Source organism: Nuphar pumila, chromosome 10 (genome assembly GCF_984573655.1).
Source record: "Nuphar pumila chromosome 10, dmNupPumi1.hap1.1, whole genome shotgun sequence".
Taxonomy (NCBI): Eukaryota; Viridiplantae; Streptophyta; class Magnoliopsida; order Nymphaeales; family Nymphaeaceae; genus Nuphar; species Nuphar pumila.
In genome coordinates, this window is record NC_143258.1 from 114,800,683 (window position 1) to 114,823,364 (window position 22,682).

At 40.7% G+C, this 22,682-nt stretch overlaps 1 protein-coding gene across 4 annotated transcripts in view; it reads left to right on the plus strand.

Moving 5' to 3' along the window:
• The window catches only part of EMB2738 (GTP-binding family protein), a 77,496-nt gene that overhangs the window by 48,369 nt on the left and 6,445 nt on the right, over positions 1 to 22,682 (plus strand). Inside the window, exons 11-12 of one of the 4 annotated variants that reach the window (XM_090019786.1) lie at positions 573 to 738; positions 829 to 1,010. In XM_090019786.1, coding sequence (XP_089875912.1) covers positions 573 to 713 — 141 coding nt within the window. In that variant the 3' untranslated portion in view covers positions 714 to 738; positions 829 to 1,010. Of the gene's footprint in view, positions 1 to 572; positions 739 to 828; positions 1,026 to 22,682 lie in introns of those variants that run through there. The other 3 variants (XM_090019787.1, XR_016435007.1, XM_090019785.1) reach the window with 3 other exon arrangements.

The window sequence follows — 22,682 nt, forward strand, 5'->3', positions numbered from 1 at the left end:
TTGAAATTTTCCTCACTAAAATCCGGTTTTAACATCGTGGATCAACTCCATTTGTCTTGGATCCAATATCCAATATGACCCTGATATGGAGGATCCAATATCAAAGATCCAATCCATTTGCTTAAAATTCCTTATTGGTTATCCACTTAAAATGTTTGAGATCCGTTAACTAAGATTCAAATGGAAAATCGAAGTTCTGAACAGGGTATAAAGGTTCCAACATTGAAGATCCAAATAGAATATCCGATATCTAAATACAATTAACACATACAATAATAAAAATTATCTGATATTCAGTTCAAGAACATAAATTTCAAGTTTATTTATCGGATAAAATTCACGGGTATTACATATAGGGTTGGGTTTGGCAATAGATTTGGCCTATTTAAACTATTTTGTTTTTTGTTTAAAAAAAGGGTTCATATATTCAGGTTTGAAGTTGGAACTGAATCATATTCAATCTTTTTTATAGATAAAAGGATCAAGATAGGTTCCCTTTATTTTCGAACTTAGTTAAAAGGATAAAACACAATATTATCCTAGATGCAATTGAAGAACATCTTACTTCTCAGGATATGAAGCGATCAGAATACACTCTATATATGCATGTGAAGTATGGGCAATTGCAGCTGGTCTCTTCTGTTTCCCTGATAAGGTCATTTACTGTCAGTTTACATTTTCAATTCTGCTGTGAAGTCACTGGTTTCAAGTGATACTTTTGGCCATTATGTCTATAAGGTTGGGAGCTGAGATTTCTCATATGCCATTTTATAAATTCTTGTCATGCCATTTGTATTGACATTGGCTGTTGATTTATTTTTTTGATAGTGGCACCTTCTACAAATTCTCATTATTGCAGGCTGCCATCCGTCCTCCTACGTTTGTCTTCTTTGTGAATGATGCAAAACTTTTCTCTGAGACATATCGTCGCTACATGGAAAAGCAACTACGTTCAGATGCAGGATTTCCTGGTACTCCCATCCGCCTGCTTTGGCGTAGCAAAAAGAAAATGGAAAAAGTTGAAGGTGAGAAGACTATAACTTGGATTTGGATTTCATGCTTTTGTACTGTTTAGCCTTTTATTCCATCTTCCAGATTGCTCCCTACACTGGACAGAAAATTGTCTTACAATTACAAAAATGTTCTGTTGGCAACTATGTCACATAGGTGTGGGTGCGGATGGTGCAACACGGCAATTTCAAAAAACTTGTGTGTGTGTGCGCGTGTGTGTGTGCGCATTTAGGGGCATTTGATTCGTGAACAGCACTGGACAAAGACACCATGTTCGTATTAGACTGGGTATACTTGTGTTTGTGTTTGTACTTAAGGTTTGGATCCGGACCCGGATCCAAACTCCCCTTATGTTATATGTCTAATTGATATCAGACAAACTTGTAAATACTGTAACTTATTAGGGCTATTTGTGTCATATAGCCATGTATTAGGTCATGTATTATGCTTTACATTATAAGTATTGAAGAGGTCACGATTTTTCCACAATGGAAAAACGTGATTAGTTGCAGCCCATTCACTTTCTCCTTTGCAGCTTCTTGTTCATCAATTCTGGGCTATTCTCACATGGTATCAGAGCAACTCTGATCCAAGGGCTGAAGGTTTTTCCAGCAGGTACGTACCTAAGAGACCTAACTCTCCTTCTTATCTCTCTTCTATTCATTTGCTGTTCCCTTCTATTCTTCTCCAGTTTTCTCTGGATTACGATTTTGCTCTTCAGATCTGTAACTGAGTTGGGTTTGTGCTGAATTGATTTCACGACAACCCTAATTTCACGACAACCCTATTTCTTGCCCCAAATCAGTTTCACGTCTTCTTTGGGTTTGCGTCAAATCCATTTCACGACAGCGTCAAATCAGTTTCACGTTTTCAAAAAGGTTTTATTCTTGTCCCTATTTCCTGAAACTGATTTATTCTTGCCCCAAATCAGTTTCTCTTTCTCTGTGTTGCTTTGTTTGATTCTTCTCACGTTACTCTTGCATATCAGGTTTGTTGGATCGGGTTTTGTTTTCCCAGATCTGTGCATCAGATCCGATAACTGGCTAGAATCAAATCTAAAGTTCCCTTTTAGATTTACCTTTCTCTATCTATCTTCCTTAATCCTTGATTTAGCCTGCTGCCTCTTTACATTTGTTACTGCTGTGTGCAATCTTACGTATGCAACTTTGAAATCAGATTGGATCTGTACACCAGATCTATTATTTCTCGTTCAAGTTAAGTACTCAAGTTAAAAAAAAAAAAAAACGAGACTTGTTGCATCGTGATCTGTCTATAGATACTCTCATTCTGTTCTACTGATTGCACTTTTCAAAAAAAAAAAAAAATTATTTTAGCCATGGATGCTTCTTCTCAGTCATTTCTCTCATCTAATTTTCTTGGTCAACTCATTTCTGAAAAACTTACCAATTCCAATTTCCTGATTTGGAAAAGACAAGTTCTTCCTTTTATTAAAAGTCAAGGTCTCTCTGGACATCTCACTGGATCAATCCCAGCTCCTCCAGAATTTATCATACAAGAAGCTAAGAATGTAAATGAGGCTGATCTCATACCACAAATTCCAAATCCTCAATATGAGATTTGGATGAAGCGTGATCAAGCTGCAGTTGCCTTTATCATCTCCACTATCTCTCAAGAAGTATTGGTGGGGATTCCAGATGAATGCTCAGCAAAAGAATTATGGGACAGACTAGTGAAGACGTACTCTCAGATATCAGAAGCTAGAATCTCCTTTCTTCAGCGTGAATTTCAACTCCTGACTAAGGGTTCCTTGTCCATCATGGAGTACTTGAATAAGGTTAAGATCATCAGTGATCAACTTGCAGTTGTTGGGTATGAAGTGGCAGATAAAGACATGGTCAGACAAACCTTGAATGGATTGGGACCGGAATTTCATGTTCTCTCGACTTCCTTGTTATGCTTGCCTGATCTACCATCATTTGAAGACTTGCAAGCCAAATTACTTCAATATGAGATGACTCTGAAAGGGATGTCTCATAAGACTGGTGGACAGGTTCTTGCTACTGGGGTTTCTTTTGGCCCGGGATGTGGTGATAATAATTTTGGTGGTGGCAGAGGACGAGGTCGAGGTACTCCAGGGGGACGTGGGCTATTACCTACCCCAAATGCTTCACCTCTCTATAATGTAAAAAACGTACCCACCTGTTATCTTTGCAACAAGCGAGGCCACATTAAAGCCAATTGTTGGCACAATCCGCAGAACAAAGGAAAGTTCCAAAAGGGTGAGAGCTCGTCAGGACGAAAGGAAAACTCTTCAAAATTCGGTGGCGATGTGAAAGAGCTTCTCTTGGCAACGCTGTCTGAACTTGATCTGAAGCGTGATGATAAAGGAGTGTGGTATATTGATTCTGGAGCAGCTACTCATGTCACAGGTAACGCGGGTAAATTCTCTACTTCAACTCCCTATTTTGGAAAAAGTAACATCGTTACTGGAGACGGGTCCCACCACCCCATCACCCACATTGGAAATGTTTTTATCCCCTTGCCTAAATCCTCACTTCATCTGTCCAATGTTCTTCATGCCCCAGATATTACAAAAAATATTGTTTCTGTTTCTAAGCTTGTTGATCATACCAATTCTTCTGTTGAATTTACTCCATCTTCTGTTTATGTCAAGGATCTACAAACGAAGGAGACGTTCGCTAGAGGGGAACGCCGAGGAAATATGTATGTCTTCCAGGAGGATCCTTCTACTTCTGTTCAACCTACCTTGAAGACATCTCCTAAGTCTATGTCGTCAAAGAATATTCATGTGTTCAGTTTGCAATCTTCAAATAAATGTAATAAGCCTGATTTTTGGCATCTGCGTCTTGGTCATTGTGGTCGAGTCTTTGTTGAGCGACTAGTGTCTGATGGTCTTATTCCTGAGTCTAGCTTGATTTCTAGACCAGATAATAAAATGTGTTCAAGTTGTCAAATGTGTAAGAGTCATGTTCTTCATTTTCATCCAATAAATGAGAGAGCTTCAAGGCCTTTTGAAATCGTCTGTTCCGATGTATGGGGACCGGCTCCTAATCCCTCTAATTCTGGTAGCAGATATTATGTTATTTTTATTGATCATTTATCCCGCTTCACTTGGATATATTTCATGAAGAATAAATCCGAAGTCTTCTCTATTTTTCGTTGTTTTCATGCATTTGTCAAAACTCACTTTTCTTGCAATATTTTACATTTCCAAAGTGATGGTGGGGGGGAATACTCCTCCAGGGATTTTATCAATTACCTCCAAGATAATGGGATAACTCGTAGAGTATCTTGCCCGCATACGCCCCAACAGAATGGAATTGCAGAACGGAAACACCGTCACATTGTGGAAAGCGCTATGAGCATGATGCACGGCAGCCGTACTCCCATAGGACTCTGGACAGAGGCTTTTCACTCTGCTGTTCACCTTATTAATCGTTTGCCCATGAAGCTTTTAGAAAATACATCCCCTTATTTCATCCTATTTGGGAAACATCCTGATTATGATGAATTAAAAATTTTTGGCTGCATGTGTTATGTTCATATTGACTCTTCTTTGCGAAACAAGTTTCAGGTTAAGGCATCAAAGTGTAGGTTTGTTGGATATGCAGATCATCACAAAGGGTACATGTGTTATGATCCTGACAGCAGACGAATCAAGATATCTAGGAATGTAGTTTTTGATGAAAATGATTTTGGAGAAGGAGAATATGTTTCTGCCCAAACCAATATGAATGCGCTATTTTATGATCCATGGCTCAGTGCAAAGCTATTTCCTGCAACCAACAATGAGTGTTCTTCTTCCTGTGCTCAAGGAACATCCTGTCAAGATGGAAATAGTAGCATACAAGAACTTGAAGTAGAACATCCTCCAGAGATTCACAAGTTTGCTGGGCAAGTTTATAGGAGAAGAGAAAGGGACTCACCCTTGACTCCGGATGATATTGAACAAGAAGAGCCTATGTCATCCAATGACATTACTTCTTCAATTTCTAATCCAGTAGCCATTCCGATCAGACGACCTGAAAGAGCTCGGCATCCCATTGAAAGGTGGGTCAGTTATGAGAATTTCACCATGGATTTTCAATTGTTTTCGTCACAGATTGAGAAAGAGACTGAGCCTAGACACTTTCATCAAGCCATTAAATCCAAAAAATGGATTCAAGCTATGAATGAAGAGATGGAAGCCTTGTACCAATGTCAAACATGGACAGTTGTCCCCCGACCTCCAGATAAGAATGTTGTTGGGTCACGATGGGTCTACAAAATCAAATACAAACCGGATGGGAGTGTTGAACGATACAAAGCTCGTCTTGTAGCAAAGGGATTCACCCAAGAGTTTGGACAAGACTATGATGAAACTTTCAGTCCAGTTGTCAAAATGGGCACAATTCGCATTGTTCTTTCATTGGCGGTAGATTATGGTTAGAGAATAAGTCAGCTAGACGTGAAGAATGCTTTTCTTCATGGAGATTTGAAGGAAGAAGTACACATGGAACAACCGCCAGGCTATACAGAAGGAGATTCAAAGGAGTATGTATGTAGACTAAATCGAGCACTCTCTGGATTGAAACAAGCATCTCGATCTTGGTTTGAGAGTTTCTCCCTAGAAATTCAAAAATATGGTTTTTATCGATCACAATTGGATCACTCCCTTTTTATTCTTCGAGGCAAGGAGTTTACTACCTTCTTGTTGATATATGTTGATGATATAATTATTACAGGAAGCAGTGAGAATCATGTTCAAGAAACTAAAGATCTTCTGAGTCAAAGGTTCAAATGAAGGATCTTGGAAACCTTCGATACTTTCTTGGAGTAGAGGTGGATAATCAAGGAAATAAACTTACTTTGACCCAACATAAATACACCCTAGATCTGCTAGAAAAGGGTGAAATGCAAGATTGCAAGCCTCTTGCTACTCCTAGTGCACTTAACCAGAAACTAAGTGTGCAAGACGGAGACTTGTATCATGATCCCACCAAATATCGGAGTCTAGTGGGAATGCTTCAATATCTTACTTTTACCAGGCCCGATATTACATATTCAGTCAATCAAGTTTCCCAATTCATGCATGAGCCAAGGACGAGACATATGGATGCAGTAAAAAGGATACTGAGGTACTTAAAGAGTACTGTTGGAGATGGACTCTTGTACACCAAAAGCAGATCCATGAATACTGCTCATGACATCATTGCTTATTCAGATGCGGACTGGGCCGGGGATCCTGATGATCGAAAGTCAGTTTCAGGGTATTGTGTTTTCATTGGTGCCAATCTTGTTTCTTGGAGTAGCAGAAAACAGAAGGCCGTGGCTAGATCTAGCACGGAAGCAGAATATAGAGCGATGGTTGCTGCTACGACAGAAGTGACATGGACTAGACATTTGTTAACAGAATTAAAGGAGCAAATTGCTGGTTGCTTTCTTTTGTGTGACAATCAAAGTGCTATTCAAATATCTCTTAATCCTATTCATCACAGCAAGACCAAGCACATTGAGATTGATCAACATTTTATCAGACAGAAGATTGAGGAGAAAGAGATGGAGCCTCATTATATTAGAACAGAAGACCAAGTGGCCGATTTGTTCACCAAAGGACTCACAAAGTGCCGGTTTTGGTTTCTAAAAGGCAAGTTGTCCATGATTCAAAATCATGCACAACTTGAGGGAGGCTATTAGACTGGGTATACTTGTGTTTGTGTTTGTACTTAAGGTTTGGATCCGGACCCGGATCCAAACTCCCCTTATGTTATATGTCTAATTGATATTAGACAAACTTGTAAATACTGTAACTTATTAGGGCTATTTGTGTCATATAGCCATGTATTAGGTCATGTATTATGCTTTACATTATAAGTATTGAAGAGGTCACGATTTTTCCACAATGGAAAAACGTGATTAGTTGCAGCCCATTCACTTTCTCCTTTGCAGCTTCTTGTTCATCAATTCTGGGCTATTCTCACAGTTCGGTCCAGTCTTGTTCTGACCCTGTCCAGGGCAGTTACATGGTGTCTTTGTCTTGCATCGACCACGTTAGAACACTGCTGTTCATGTGTCCCGTGTTTGATTCATCATCGCAGACAAGTTTGGGTGGTTTTCCATCTATGGAACCTAAAATTTTCGAAAAAAACCACCAACAATCTCACCAAACAATCCCAACTCAAACAAATCCTAGAATTCTTAACGTTATTCAAGAACGACCTAACCAACAGCCAGAGAAGCCAAATCCTCAGTGAAAATGCCACCTTTCATTACAATACTCAAGCTGCCATCTCTCAGCCGTAGAGGTGCAACCAGTGTTGTGAAAAGCGTTGAGGCCTAGCGAGGCGCTCCACCAAAAACCGAGGCGAGGCGTAAAGTGTAAGCCTCAAATTTTTTTGAAAACTTTAAAAAAATTATAAAAAAATACAAATAAATAAAGAAATGCTTTATTGATGAAATAACAACCAATAAGAAATAGAAAATCTCAAATAAGTACTAAAAAATATGAGATTAACATATAAAAGTAACTAAAAACTGATTACATAACTGGAAAATATATGAGATTAACCCAAAAAGTTAAAATATACTAAGAAACTGATTACATAACTGAAATAACTGGAAAATATATGAGAATAACCTACAAAAGTTAAAATATATGAGATTATTCTAAAAAATATGAGATTAACATATAAAAGTAACTAAAAAAATGATATAACTGAAAAATATATGAGATTAACCAACAAAAGATAAAATAAAATAAGAAACCGATTACATAACTAGAAAATATATGAGATTAACCAACAAACTATGTCACATGGGTGCGGGTGCGGGGGTGAAACACTTTCAAAAAACCTGGGTGCAGGGGTGCGGCAAAAATATAAAAAATTATATATATATATATATATATATATATATATATATATATATATATATATATATATATATATATATAAAGTCCAAAAGTTGGACATAAATGACCTTGGGTGCATTGACTGCACTCAGGGTCAGGTTGACCGCATCGGGTGCGGGTGCGACACAGGTGCGGCACCTAGTTAGAGAATCCCTATGACATATAGGGCAAAACAAATTTTCTTGGCAATTTTTTTTAAGTTCGAGAATTGGACCAAAATGACCTTGGGTGTGTTGACCTCACCCATGGTCGGGTTGACCGCACCTGGTGCTGCACCCGCACCCACGTCGAGTCGCGTCGACGCGGGTGCGGCACCCTGCTCGCCGAATCCCTGTGACATAGCCAACAAAAGTTAAAATATATGAGATTATTCTAAAAAACATGAGATTAACATATAAAAGTAACTAAAAAACTGATTACATAACTGAAAAATCTATGAGATTAACCAACAAAAGTTAAAATATACTAAGAAACTGATTACATAACTGAAATAACCTACAAAAGTTAAAATATATGAGATTACTCTAAAAAATATGAGATTAACATATAAAAGTAACTAAAAACTGATTACATAACTGGAAAATATATGAGATTAACCAACAAAAGATAAAATATACTAAGAAACTGATTATATAACTGAAATAACTGGAAAATATATGAGATTAACCTACAAAAGTTAAAGTATATGAGATTATTCTAAAAAATATGAGATTAACATATAAAAGTAACTAAAAAACTGATTACATAACTGAAAAATATATGAGATTGACCAACAAAAGTTAAAATATATTAAGAAACTAATTACATAACTGGAAAATATACGAGATTAACCAACAAAAGTTAAAATATAGTAATATACTACGAAACTGATTACATAACTAAAATAACTGGAAAATATATGAGATTAACCTACAAAAATCTTGTTGATTATGCCTCAGAAATCTTGTTGTAAAAAAAAAGTTTCCTTTTTTTTGCGCCTCAGGCTTGCGCCTTGAGGCATAGAGGGCCGCACCTCAAGGCGAGGCACACCTTTTGCGCCTCAAGGCACGTTTTTGATAACACTGGTTGCAACAAATTGAAAACCTCATCGAATTCCCCATATCTACACAAAATTGCACAGCTGACCGCCCCCCCCCCCCCCAAAAAAAAGCCAAAGCAAAACAAAACACAAAAACAAAAAAATCAAAAGAAACCCCAAAACCCAAAATAAAAAAAAGAACCCAATTTCACATTTCAGCAAAAGACAGAACAGTCAAAAGAAAACTAGAAACGAATTAGGGTTAGAGTTTTCCTCTCGAACCAAATCCCCCCCAAAACCCCTAAAATTTGGTATTGGGGTTAGGGTTTCCCCCTCACAATAGATTTGCAGAGGAAAGGGAAGGGAAGGGAAGGGAAGGGAAGGGAAGAGAGTAATGGTTTTTCTTGGTAATTTCTTGCTATTTTTGGGGTTAATTTTGTTTTACTTAATTGGTGGGCAGGGAAAGGGAGAAAGGGAAGGGCATGGGGAAGCACGAGGAGGGGAGGGAAGGGAAAAATTACGGGTGCAGGCTCGTGAGGGAAGCAAAGAAAGAAAATGAGAAGTGGGGGAAGAGAAAAAAAGATGGGTCTCTCTCTCTCTCTCTCTCTCTCTCTCTCTCTCTCTCTCGAGAGAGAGAGAGAGAGAGAGAGAGCAGGAGTGGATGCTGGAGAGAGGTAGCGGTGGGGCAGAGAATCAAAGTGGGGAAGAAGTAGGGGTGGGACGGAGAGCGTCAGGTTTAGTTTTTGTTTTTGTTTTTTGTTTTAAATTCACCACCGTTCTGTTAGTTTTGGATCATGGATCCGACCCGCACCACATTCCAAGGTTCCATCTTGGGATGCGTGGGCGGTGGCATGTTTGTAATTAGTTTTTACTTGTGTAATGTCATACTATGTACAACACTTATAAATATTAAGTAAAAGAGGGAAAACCCTATTTTGCCGCCAACCCCTCTCTTCTCTCTTTACCTCGTCTCTAACCCTTGTAGGTGGATATTTCTGACATGGTATCAAAGCACATGCGTGAAAATCAATCATCTAGAAGGCCTCTAAAGACCAACACGTGCTGATAAAGAACGTAGGTTTATTTCTGTCCCTTCTTCCTTAATCAGTTTTGCTTCTTTCCTCCTTTTTCTTATAAATCTTTCACGTCATTCCAGTTTTTCTTTTTTTGGTTCTTCTCATTCTCAATATTTCTGGCACGCATGTCTTAACATCTTGTTTCAGTCTGCCGAGTTTTTTGTTTTCTCCCCAAAATATTTCTGTTTCTTTCCCTTTTTCTGGTTCGCACGTTACTATTCTCTGTGTAACGTGTGTGCTGATATCTTTTTCAGCACACAACAACATTGCTGCTTCCTTTTCTCTGAGTAACGTGTGTGCTGATATCATTTTCAGCACACAACAACATTGCTGTTTCTTTTTCTCTGTGTAACGTGTGTGCTGGTATCATTTTCAGCACACAGCAGCATTGCTGTTTTCCTCTTTCTCTGAATAACGTGTGTGCTGATATTATTTTCAGCACACAATATTGTTGTCTTCTCTTCAATACACTGTTAGAACAGTTTTGGCTTCTCATTCTTCATATAATCCATGGATTCCAAGTTGAACCCTAGTTTTGTTACTCACCTCATGACCCACAAGTTATCTCATGATAACTACTTACTTTGGAAACGTCAGATTGTGCCCTTTATTCGCAGTCATGGTCTTTATGAGCATCTAGATGGGCGATCACCCGCCCCACCTACACATATCATGCAAGAAATAACAGGTGAAGATAGGAAGGTGAGTCAACTTCGAACCACCAATCCTGCTTATGACATATGGGTACAACGGGATCAGACATTAGTTGTTTACATAACTTCCACACTTTCTGATCGTGTTTTACAAACTATTTCTGATGATCAATCTGCTGCCGAGTTGTGGAATGGACTAGCTCATTCATTTTCTCAGGTTTATGAATCTCGGGCTTTGCAACTCAAGTGAAAATTCCAATCCATGCGAAAAGAAACAAATCTATTACAGAGTTCATGGGGGATGTCAGGGTTATTATAGATCGGTTAGCTGCCATTGGAAGTCCTGTATCAGATAAGGACATGGTACAACAGGTATTAGGTAGCCTTGGACCTGAATATCGCATGTCTTGCACAACACTCCAGGTTGTCTCAGTTCTTCCATGTTTTGATGATCTTCAATCTAAGCTTTTGCAATATGAGGTCAGTTTAAATCAGGAACATGCGTCAGATGATACTCATCCTGTGATGATGGCACATACGCCTATTCAAACAGGAGCCTTATTTACTCCTCCTCGTCCAAATGGAACAACTATAAACAAAGGAGGATTACTACCTACACCAGCTGGAGGAGGCCTTGGCTCAGGCAGTGTACCACGAGGGGGACGTGTTCCTACTTGTTTTCTATGCAACAAGCGGGGACATGTTAAAGCAAATTGCTGGTACAATCTTCAAAACCGGAACAAAACAGGGAGGCCAGGGCAGAGGGCAACTCAGACGTTTGCACACACTCCTCAGGGACAGGTTCTTCCACATGACGTACAAAATATCCTTATGACTACTTTCAATCAGATGAACTTGCGTCAAAATGATGATGGTATATGGTATATTGATTCAGGGGCAGCAACACATGTTACTTCTGATGCAGGTAAATTTTCTCACTTGACTCCTTACACTGGAAATGGCACTATAGTGATAGGAGATGGATCTCACCACCCCATCTCTCACACTGGAAATGTCTCTCTTTCTTTGCCTGAATCTCAATTACCCTTGTCAAATGTCTTACTCACACCTGCTATTCAAAAGAATATTCTATCTGTGTCTAAATTAGTTGATGAAACAAATTCTTCTGTTGAATTTACTCCTTCTGTTTATCTTAAGGATCTTCACACCAAGAAGACGCTCGCTAAAGTTGAACGACGCGAGAACATGTACGTCTTTGAAGAATCTAATGTGCCTTTGAAGACGTCGTCTTCCGTAAGCGTGGCTTCTTCAGCTCCTTCCTTTCCAACATTTTTGAGTCGATCCACCGATCATAGTTCTTCATCTAGAGTCTTGAAACTTAATAAGCCAGACTTATGGCATCTTCGTTTGGGTCATTGTAGTCAAGTTTTTCTTGACAAGTTGTCTGCTAAAGGTCTAATACCCGCAGTCAGTTTAGAGTCAAAATGTCCAAGTTGTCATTTATGCAAAGGTCATGTACTTCCTTTTCATAGTATCAATAAAAGAGCAACAAAACCTTTTGAGATTATATGCTCAGATGTTTAGGGTCCTGCGCCCACTGCCTCTTTTTCTGGATCTCGATACTATGTACTCTTTCTTGATTCTTACACTCGTTTTAGTTGGATTTACTTCATGAAAAACAAACATGAAGTTTTCAAGTTGTTCAAACAGTTTCATGCACTAGTCCAAAGCCAATTCAATACCAATGTTGTATATTTTCAGTGTGATGGGGGGGGGGAGAATACATATCCCATGATTTTAGTGAATATTTGAAGGAGCATGGCATTACACGTAACATTTTTTGCCCTCATACCCCTCAACAAAATGGAGTAGCTGAGAGAAAACACATGCATATTGTTGAGACAACCTTGAGCATGATGCACACTGTGGGTATTCCCTTCTCTCTTTGGACCGAGGCTTTCCATACAGCTGTTTATGTTATCAACAGGTTGCCCATGACCATCCTTGAAGATAATTCTCCATACTTTGTTCTTTATAATTGTCATCCATCATATGAAGAACTACATCCTTTTGGTTGTGTATGTTATGTTCACATTGATCATTCATTGAGAAATAAGTTTCAAGACAGAGCTGTACAGTGCAAGTTTCTTGGGTATGCAGATGAATATAAGGGATACATGTGTTATGATCCTCATACAGGCAAAATTCGGGTATCTAGAAATGTTGTTTTTGATGATAAAAATTTTGACACTTTGGGTTCGTCTTCCACAGATACACAGGACAGTTATTGTAACGCCCCAAAAATCCAGGACTTGTAACTTTTTAGAAAAGTTTAGAAAACTTTGAAATCATACAATAATCAGAGTTTAAATAATACTTCAGCGGAAAATGATATTTTTAAAACCACAAGTCAATGGACCTTGAGCGTATTACAGCGTAAACTTTCCTTTTGTCAAATCCCGCACAACAATTGAAATCAAATGGTTTAGAAACGGAGTTTCAATAATTGAGAATTCGTTTGTTGAAACCAAGAAGAAGCTTACTAAAACAATTTTATTAACTCAGTTTAATAAAAGAGAAATTTTGAAACACACTTTATACCAAATTTACCAACATGTCCTCAGGAGCGAAACGTCAGGGAAAGAGCTCTATCTTGACCTCATCACGCCATCGTGCCATCGCAGACTGTATTACCTATCCAAAACCTGCCCATAAAGTGGGTCAGTTTCACTAAAAACTGGTAGGTGCACAGACATGACAATATTGAACATAATTAAGCAGAATAATTTAATATGTCAAGTAGACAGGCAATTATATAGCAATTTAATTTCAACAGATTCACAGAGCAACTATCATGAACACAATGTTAAAATTATTATAATTATTTTACTGGCACAATTAGGCTAACTATTACAAGCAAAGCACTGCACAAGAAAGTTAACTAGCAAAATACAATGCTTCATCAACCACACACACAATTCCATAAGTATTGAACCTGTTATACCCTATAACTTTCATACGTGCATAACTGAACACATTTCGTGATCGAATTTAAATTATGTTTCGATATTAACTGCCAAGCGGGTACGCACAAGGCACGACTCTAGAAACAGCCTAGACTGATCCGGGGGTTTATTATGCTATGTATTTTATGATAACCCGGATAGCTGACTGAGTCCGCACCTAAGGGGATGGTCGGTGACCAAGAGAGAAATCCCCAAAGCAGCATAAACAATGGATGCATCCCAAACTAGGAGAGCTACCACCTAGGATAATTATGGTAGTCCCTTTCCCCTAACTCCGATGACTGGAGAAGCCGAGTCTTTTGCTCGTAACTGCCATTAATGGCTTGTCCATCGAAGTTTTTGTACCTTCCCGTCCTCTCTCCTGACAGGAGTCAGCGGTTCGAATGAGTACATCAGGGGTAGTTAACTGAGGACCCATTCTACATACTCTGGTCTTTCGACCCAACTCGAGTATCTTGTCGGTGAAGGCGGAAATCATCACTTATTTAGGTGATCTCAGCATTATGTTATTTGCACTCATCAAGGTTGCCACAACCTACTCATCTAATCATCGCAACGTAAGAAGACGTACTTGTCAAAAAGTACGGTCGTACATGTCATAAGTACGACTACGATGAAAGGGATATGGTTCCACAAAAGAAACCCCAACAGATATTATCTGCCAAAGGATTAATACAACACATCCTGGCAAGATAAGTCTTGAATTCAATTCAACAATTTTTTTATATTTCGTGATGCAAGGTCATCTCGGATCTCTTGTCCGATCAACAAAGTATTGTGCATGTCTAAAAGTACGCTATACTGAACCAGGGAGGTCTGTGGGCTTCTCAAAAGGAATACCCAACACGCAACTTCATAACAATTCAAAGAATATAGGAGTGCTCATTTGACACGATTCATCCTTAAAAGTCATAATGTCACATTAAGTCATTCACGCAAGGCACAACACTATCAAACTCGCATCCAAAATTTATCTTAGTATCGACATGTGATACTAGGTTGATACATAAAGAATGGGTCCTTCAACAGAACCCCACTCATTCATATGCTCATGCCCCTGATCGGGGTTATTCAAAATGAGCCGCAACTTGAATCAGGGTTATAAAACATTTCTCCCAAGTGTGTGGATTTGGGAGGGGCCAAATGTGACTTCGAAATCCTGCGAGACTTAATCATACTTTGCAAAAGTTGTGCATTTTGAAGAGCACCGTATTCGTAGAAGGAAACTTGTTTTTAGAGAACTGAAATGCACAAGCACAACTTCTAGTGTTTTGAAAACAAGTGAAATCAGGATTGGCACAAGACTACATTTATGTAAGTACATATTTACCATGAGTGTGAGCATATGCCGGTTGTAACATGTCAACAATCAACTCTCGACTTGCGATGCCGCACATCGAGGGAAAAACACATAAGTAATACACGAGGTACCAAAACCATACATTGACCACTTAGACAGGCAACCACATAAGGTCATAAGTAATACACGAGACACAAAGTCGTACGTCACTCAAAGGAAAACGTGCAGGCACAAATGGATGCAAGCAAACAAGGGCATATGTATTTCAAGAAATACGAACCCACACCTCAACTCATAATCAACTTATGCAAAATAATGATCAAAGAATGAAATTGTACATCGACCCATAGGAACGAACAAGCAAGCATATATGCAAGCAATTAAGAGCATAAGTATTGCAAAAAGTACGAAACCACCTTCAACCACATAAGCAAATACGCAAATTAATACTCGAAGAGTACAACCGTACCCGAACTCATAAATATGCAGACAAGAAAATATGCAATGCAGAAGCAATATAAATTTAAGTATATCCAGCATGGACATCTTAACTATTTTAACTTAATTAGGTTCATCATGGTGGAACGAGGATGTCAAATTAGCTATTAAGGTTAAAAGAGAGTGTTATAGAAATCTAAGTAAGAGTCGTGATAATGAGAATTTGGAGAAGTATATGATAGCAAAGAAGGAAGCTAAAAAAGTTGTTCGAAACGCGAGGGCTAAGGTATATAAGGAGGTTTATGACAAGTTGGATACCAAAGAAGGCGAGAAAGATATTTATAGGCTTGCAAAGATGAGAGATAGGAAATCGAAGGAGTTGGGTATGGTTAGATGTATCAAAGATGAAACGCAAAGGGTTTTAGTCAAAGATGAGGAGATTAAGGAGAGATGGAAAGATTATTTTGATAAGCTATTTAATGATAGTCATGCTCAAGATCTTGGAGACTTCTCCATTCCTTTTCATGAGATAAATCGTGACTTCATGCGCAAGATTCAAAAGAAAGAAATTGCAGAGGCTTTGAAGAAAATGAAATCAAGAAGGGCAGTTGGCCCAGATGGTATACCTATCGAGGCTTGGAAATGCTTGGGAGAGAAAGGTTTAGAATGGTTGACAAATCTTTTTAACTTGATTTGGCGAACAAATAAGATGCCTAATGAGTGGAGGAAGAGTACTTTGGTGCCTTTATATAAGAATAAGGGTGATATACAAGATTGCACAAACTATCGTGGTATAAAACTCATGAGTCATACTATGAAACTTTGGGAGAGGGTGATTGAGTCTAGGTTGAGGAAGGTTGTCATGATATCGGAGAATCAATTTGGTTTTATGCCTGGAAGATCAACTATGGAAGCTATACATCTTCTTAGACAACTTATTGAAAGATATAGAGAGAGGAACAAAGATTTGCATATGGTTTTTATTGATTTAGAGAAGGCATACGATAGAGTACCTAGGGACGTTCTCTGGTGGACAATGATGAAGAAAGGTGTTTCTCTCAAGTACATTAGTATAATTAAAGATATGTATGAAGGAGTAGTAACCAATGTCCGCACTTGTGGAGGGGTGTCAACCAATTTTCCGATAACGGTTGGGTTACATCAAGGATCTGCTTTAAGCCCTTTCCTATTTGCGATAGTGATGGATGAGCTTACGAGATCAATTCAAGAAAATGTACCGTGGTGTATGTTGTTTGCTGATGATATTGTTTTGATTGATGAGTCTAGAGCTGGGGTTAATGCTAAGCTAGAATTATGGAGACAGACATTGGAAGCTAGAGGTTTTAAGTTGAGTAAGAGTAAGACTGAATATATGGAATGTCGGTTTAGTAAGCAACGAAGTAGTGATGGGAGTGTAGTGAAGCTTGGTGAGCAAGATATACCGGTGAATGATTATTTCAAATATTTGGGATCCATCATTCAAAAGTATGGAGAAATTGATGGAGATGTAAATCATAGGATAAAGGTTGGGTGGATGAAATGGAAAAGTGCTACTGGAGTGCTGTGCGATCGTAGAATGCCATTGCGGTTGAAGGGAAAGTTTTATAGGACGACTATTAGACCCGCTTTACTATATGGTACGGAATGTTGGGCAGCCAAGAGACATCATATTCAAAAAATGAGTGTAGCTGAGATGCGGATGCTTAGATGGATGTGTGGAAATACAATAAAAGCTAAGATTCGGAACGAAGAGATACGTAAGAAGGTAGGTGTTGCACCCATTGAAAATAAGATGCGAGAGAATCGTTTACGGTGGTTTGGACATATTCGGCGAAGGCCTAATGATGCTCCAGTTAGAAGGTTGGAGAAATGGGAAAATATATTAGTTAAAAGAGGTCGGGGTAGGCCTAGGAAGACTTGGATGGAGATGATAGGAAAGGATATGAATGCTTTGAACCTCACCGAGGACATGGCGTTGGATAGAAATGATTGGAGGAAAAGGATTCATGTGGAAGACCCAAAATGAATTTCTTTTTTGGTTCATATCGCTGACCCCAATTGTTTTGGGATGAAGGCGTAGTTGTTGTTGTTGTTGTAGGTTCATCAATTGCCCTTTTGTGCGACTTTACCCTACCTTGGGATGTCGTGCAGCTGCGTACGCCTACGCGAGAGGATAATACGAGGGTTGAGCCGTGGAGCACGATCGGGACCTGTTGCGTAAATAGGCAAGAGTGTTAAATATTCAAATTTTGCTAATATAATTAATGGTGCGACGAGGACATGGGTAGGTTTAGGCGGCAGGGACGAGCCACTACCGAAAATAGCAAGGTGGCAGAGAAACAGCCATTGCCAAACATAGCGAGGCGGCAGGGGGGCGAGCCCCTGCAGACAGCACTGAAGCGGCAGGGGTCGCACCCTTGCCGACAGCAGCGAAGTGCCAGGGGCTAGCCACTGCCGACAACAACGAATCGGCAGGGGGCTAGCCCCTACCGACCACACTAAAGCGACAGGGGTCGCACCCCTGCCGACGGCAGCGAAGCGGCAGGGGGCTAGCCCCTGCCGACAGCAACGAAACGACAGGGGTCGCTCCCCTGCCGACCACACTGAAACGGCAGGGGGTCGCGCCCCTGCCGACAACAACGAAACGGTAGGGGTCGCTCCCCTGCCGACCACACTGAAACGGCAGGGGGCTAGCCCCTGCTGACAGAAACGAATCGGCAGGGGTCGCTCCCCTGCCGACCACACTGAAACGGCAGGGGGTCGCACCCTTGCCGACGACAGCGAATCGGCAGGGGGCTAGCCCCTGCCGACAGCAACGAATCGGCAGGGGTCGCTCCCCTGCCGACCACACTGAAACGGCAGGGGGTCGCACCCCTGCCGACGACAGCGAATCGGCAGGGGGCTAGCCCCTGCTGACAGAAACGAATCGGCAGGGGGTCGCACCCCTGCCGACCACACTGAAACGGCAGGGGGTCGCACCCCTGCCGACGACTGCGAATCGGCAGGGGGCTAGCCCCTGCTGACAGAAATGAATCGGCAGGGGTCGCTCCCCTGCCGACCACACTGAAACGGTAGGGGGTCGCACCCCTGCCGACGACTGCGAATCGGCAGGGGGCTAGCCCCTGCCGACAGCAACGAGTCGGCAAGGGTCGCTCCCCTGCCGACAACACCGAGACGGCAGGGGGTCGCACCCCTGCCGACGACAGCGAATCGGCAGGGGCCGAGCCCCTGCCGTCCGGCGAAAGGATGATGGCAGGGGGACAAACCCCTGCCGAAGAGAGAGAGAGAGAGAGAGAGAGAGAGAGAGAGAGAGAGAGAGAGAGAGAGAGAGAGAGAGAGAGAGAGAGAGAGAGAGAGAGAGAGATCGGGGCGAAGGGGTGTCGCAGGGGCCCTTGGCCCCCTGCCGGCACTCCGGCGAACCCCCAAAAGAGGGAAGGGGACGACAGGGGCCCTATAGGCCCCCTGTCGGGTCTCCAAAGGCAAGGAGGAAGGTGGGAGGGCGCGACAGGGGCCGTGCGCCGCCTGCCGGCGTCCTGGCGAGGTGACAGAGAGGGAGATGGGAGGGGGAGAAGAGGGAGGAGGAGACTGAGATAGAGGGCGTACCTGGAAGGGGAGGAGGCGAGTGGCTGGCGACTCTGGAGGCGTCAATCGAGGGCGGCGTGCTGGGAGCGAAGGGCTGTGTGCCCTCCCCCGCCCCCCTGCAGGGCTTTTAAAAGCCTCAGGGGGGGCGATGAATGGGGAAACCCCGATGGGTTTCCCCTAATCTCCCCGAAATCGAAGGTGGAAGGGGGGCGGCGCTCGGGAAGAGGATTTAAAATCCTCTTCCTGAGTCGGGTTATTAAAACCCTAATGAAGAGGGGCCCGGGTCGGGTCTGGACCCGACCCGGCCCAGGTCCATTTTTTTTTTTAGCGGGTTTTACATTTATGATCCTTGGCTCAGTGACTCACTTTTATATGACTCTTTGCCTTATGAGGGTTCATCTTTATTGACAGACAATGAACCCTATGCTTTCGATGTGGAACCGCATATGGAAGACATTCCTCCTACAACAACATCCTCACGTTTTTCTGGTCTTGTTTATTCTCGTAGAGCCCATCCAGTCAATGATGAGACTCCTCTACGACGTTCCACTCGGATTAGACATCCTATAGATCGTTGGGTAAGTTATAACAATTTCTCTTTGGATTTTCAAACATTTCTAACCAGAGTGTCCAAAGAAACAGAACCTTCCTCTTTTCATGATGTTGTACATTCCCGTGCCTGGGTAGAGGCGATGAATGAGGAAATGGAAGCATTGTATGAATGAAATACATGGGAAATTGTACCAAGGCCAGATAACAAGAATGTTGTAGGGTCCAAATGGGTGTACAAGATCAAGCACAAACCGGATGACAGTGTTGAGCGCTATAAAGCTCGTCTGGTCGCACGAGGCTTCACACAGCAGTATGGGCAGGACTACGATGAAACTGTTGAGACTTAGATGTTTTTAGTAAATAAGTTTTTCTAAACTAGAGGTTATTTGAATCTTATTCTTTAATGAGGGACATGGGTGTAATTTTGTTCTTTGGACTATCTCTATTTAATATAGAGATTAGCCCTAATTGAAGGTTATATGTTCACTCTTTTCTAGTGCAGCCGTCTCTCTCTTTCTCTCTCTCTCTCTATCTCTTTCTCTCTCTCTCTTCTCTCGTGATTTAGGGCTCGGTGCATCTTCAACGTGGTATCAGAGCCATAGCCGATCGTGGGAGCGTGATCGAGTGTGATCAAAGCACAGTCGATCGTGGAGGCTTTCGTGATCGTGAGAAAAAAACTTATTTACTAAAAACATCTAAGTCTCAACAGAAACGTTCAGCCCAGTCGTAAAATTGGGCACTGTCAGGATTATCATTGCATTGGCATTACAACATGGATGGTCACTCAGTCAACTTGATGTTAAAAATGCCTTTTTGCATGGTGAACTAAAGGAAGAAGTTTACATGGAGCAACCACCTGGTTATAGTATGCATGATTCATCCAATTGGGTATGTAAACTTCGACGCTCTCTTTATGGCTTGAAATAAGCTTCTCGATCTTGGTTTGAGAGTTTTTTCACGGAGATCCAGCATCATGGGTTCACTAAAAGTGTCCTAGATCATTCATTGTTTATATTCAAAAGTGATTCCGCTATTGTTTGGGTGCTTATATATGTTGATGACATCATTATTACCGGGAGTGATGAGGTTCACATATCTTGGGTTAAGTCTATGCTGATGGCTAAATTCAAGATGAAAGACGTGGGTCCCTTGCGATATTTTTTGGGTGTGAAAGTTGATAGTCGACATGAGACTATTACATTGAGCCAACATAAGTACACCATTGATATTTTACTTGCTACAGGGATGGAGAATTGTAAACCAATTAGCACACCTTGCCTTCTAAATCATAAGCTAAGTGCAAAAAAAGGCACTACTTATCATGATCCTACTTTGTATCGTCGAGTTGTAGGGATGTTACAATACTTAACATTCAATAGGCCTGACATAGCATACTCTGTCAATCAGGCTTCACAGTTTATGCATGCTCCTACAGATGTACATATGGAAGGAGTAAAAAGGATCCTTCAGTATTTAAAGGGTACGATTGGAGATGGCTTGATGTACACCAAGGACACAACTTATATGTCAGGGCATCGACTATTCACCTACACAGACGCGGACTGGGCAGGTGATCCTGACGAGCAAAGATCAGTTTCGGGGTATTGCATTCTTATCGGCAATAATATTGTAACATGGAGTAGCAAGAAGCAAAAGGCAGTGGCGCGATCTAGTACTGAAGCAGAATATCGTGCAATGGCAGCAGGAACAACCGATGTTACATGGGTGAGACATCTACTGCAAGAATTACAAGAACCAATCTCGTCCTCTATGCTTCTTTGCGATAATCAAAGTGCTATTAATATTGCCTTCAATCCCATCCTTCATTGTTGCAAGAAGCATATCGAGATCGATCAACATTTTGTTAGGCAAAAGGTGGAAGAAAAAGAAATTGAACCTGCATATGTTTGGTCAGATATGCAAGTTGCTGACATCTTTACCAAGGGATTATCCACTCATCAGTTTTGGGCACTCAAAGGCAAGTTGAGCATGATCAAAGACCATACTCAACTTGAGGGAGGCTGTTAGTTTTGGATCATGGATTCGACCCACACCACATTCCAAGGTTCCATCTTGGGATGCGTGGGCGGTGGCATGTTTGTAATTAGTTTTTACTTCTTGTGTAATGTCATACTATGTACAACACTTATAAATATTAAGTAAAAGAGGGAAAACCCTATTTTGCCGCCAGCCCCTTTTTTCTCTCTCTTCTCTCTTTACCTCATCTCTAACCCTTGCAGGTGGATATTTCTGACACGTTCCAGGGGGGAATAGAATGGTGCTGGACACTCCCACGTGCTTGGTTGTCAAAGGCGACACCTAGCACCTAGGCAGCCTGGGCGTAGCTGTTAAAAGTATAAATATGTAATATAATATAATATATTTATTTATTATTTTATTATTTCTTTTCTTTTTTGTCTAGTTCAGTTTGAACTAGACTTTTTATCTAGTCAAGATCTACTTATATCTTGAATAGATTTATAGTAATTGGAGCTAGTCCAACGACTCTTTGAGAAGAGCTCATTCACTCTCTTCTTATATATATATATATATATATATATATATATATATATATATATATATATATATATATATATAGGGGTGATCCCCTCTCCTTTGTAATCAATGCTTCTTAAGCATTGTCATATGAAATAAAGTTTATTATTTTTATCTTGTGTTCTTCCATTTATACCCTTTTGTGGGTTGTGATTGTAGTGTCTCCAATAGGCACCTATTCTAAGCTTTTGTGCTTTTGTAGATCACCATTTCATTACATGGTATCAAAGCTTGGAAGCTTCTAGATCTTGGAGAGTTTTCACCTCGTTTTTTGTGCCTCCTTAACAAAGGGTGATTCATCCTCTTGTTCGTGATTCAAGTGATTTTTGTGCAACCCTCATTGAAGAAAAAAGATCTATGGAGGAAAGATTGGCTACGCAAATTCGTGATTGTGCTCTTTCCCTTCCTCTCTTTCTTTCTTTTATTTTTTTTCTTTTCTTTCCATCTATCTTTCTTTCTTTTCTCACCCTTGTAAAGATGGATGACAATGATAAAGTCACCGTCATGCTCATGAAGTTAAATAACACCAATTATGTGATATGAGCTTCAATCATGAAGCACCACATTTGGGAAAAAGGTTGTGGGGTATAGTTGATGGTTCTGATCTGGAACCAAAACTAATTCTCACAAAAATTGAG